This window comes from Pygoscelis adeliae, unplaced genomic scaffold (genome assembly GCF_000699105.1).
Source record: "Pygoscelis adeliae isolate BGI_AS28 unplaced genomic scaffold, ASM69910v1 Scaffold1584, whole genome shotgun sequence".
In the NCBI taxonomy this organism is placed as follows: Eukaryota; Metazoa; Chordata; class Aves; order Sphenisciformes; family Spheniscidae; genus Pygoscelis; species Pygoscelis adeliae.
In genome coordinates, this window is record NW_008824708.1 from 6,123 (window position 1) to 7,398 (window position 1,276).

At 65.4% G+C, this 1,276-nt stretch overlaps 1 protein-coding gene across 1 annotated transcript in view; it reads left to right on the forward strand.

Annotated features, from left to right (window-relative positions):
* Positions 1-892, forward strand: part of LOC103916218 (nucleolar transcription factor 1-like) — a gene marked incomplete at both ends in the record, with an annotated part of 6,318 nt that extends 5,426 nt beyond the window's left edge. The window contains 2 exons of the mRNA XM_009323178.1: positions 430-543; positions 737-892. Of these exons, the coding sequence (XP_009321453.1) occupies positions 430-543; positions 737-892 (270 nt within the window). The remainder of the gene's footprint in view (positions 1-429; positions 544-736) is intronic.
* Positions 893-1,276: the final 384 nt, after the last annotated feature.

Sequence of the window (1,276 nt, forward strand, 5' to 3'; positions counted from 1 at the left end):
CGAGTCTCTCGCTTCCTTCCTTCAGCCAGGGCGTAGGCGGGGGGAGCTGCACCGAGGCCGTCCCAGCATCGTGCTGGGTCCCCGGGCGGACGTGACGTGGCCCCGGCTGCCTCTGCGAGGGCAGGGGGTGGAAAACCCAGGGATGCGCCCGGATCCGGGCACCTGCCCACCCTGCCTTCGCGGAGAGCGGGGGAGGGGACAGAGCTGGGGAAGAGGGACATTGCCCAGCGAGGCGGGGGCGACACAGGCACGAGGACCCCCAGGCTGCGCACCCAGGCTTGCAGTGCCCGATGTTGGCCCTGGCTGGGGGTGGCTTTTGGATCAGGACAACCGAGTGCATTAGTTCCCCCTCCCCAGTGTTCCCTGATCGCATCAAAACCTCGTTAGCGTCGGGCTGTCTAACCGTGTCTCTCCTCCTGTGTCACCCAGAGCCTGCCCGAGGAGGAGCAGCAGCGGGTGCTAGGCGAAGAGAAGATGCTGGGCAGCAACCGGAAAGGGGCGACGAGTCCTGCATCCAAAAAGTCCTCACCAGAGACCGGCAAGGTGAGAGCGGCAACTGGAGATGGGGCAGCGCGTGCCAGAGGCATGGGATGGGGTTGCTGGCATCTCGGGGTGCTTTGAGGGCTTCGTTCCTTGGTTCCTTCATCATGGTTTTTCCTGGGGCTGGAGGCTGCCAGTGGGAGGCAGGTCCCTCTGTGTGCTCGCCCCCACCCACGGCCCCGTGTCCCTCCCGCAGGCCAGCTCGGAGAAGCCCAAACGGCCCATCTCCGCCATGTTCATCTTCTCGGAGGAGAAGCGGAAGCAGCTGCAGGAGGAGCGGCCGGAGTTGTCGGAGAGCGAGCTGACCCGGCTCCTGGCCCGCATGTGGAATGACCTCTCCGAGAAGAAGAAGGTTGGTACCGTCCCCGACCCTTCTCCATCCCCGTCTCCACTGCCCTCGCACGCCCCGTTGGGCATCTCCGGCAGTCCGGGGAGCGCTGCCTGTCCTTGTCCTGCTGCAAGGGGCTTTGCTCACCCCCAGGCACTGCAGCTGGGGGACGAACGTCCCCAGGAGCATCAGAGCTCTGGCGAACCACCAGCCAGGAGCCGGTGTCGGCACTGATGGGTGCCCCCGGCTGTGCCCTCTCCCTCTCGTGACCTGGTGGGTCAAAATCCAGCAGCTTAAGGAACCTCGGAGGGTCCTTGAGCCTCAATTTAAAGGCTTGATGGTTTTCCCGGTGGGGGGAAGTCTGAGACGTGGGTGTGCATGGTGGGGGGCTGCCGGTGCTACGGGGAC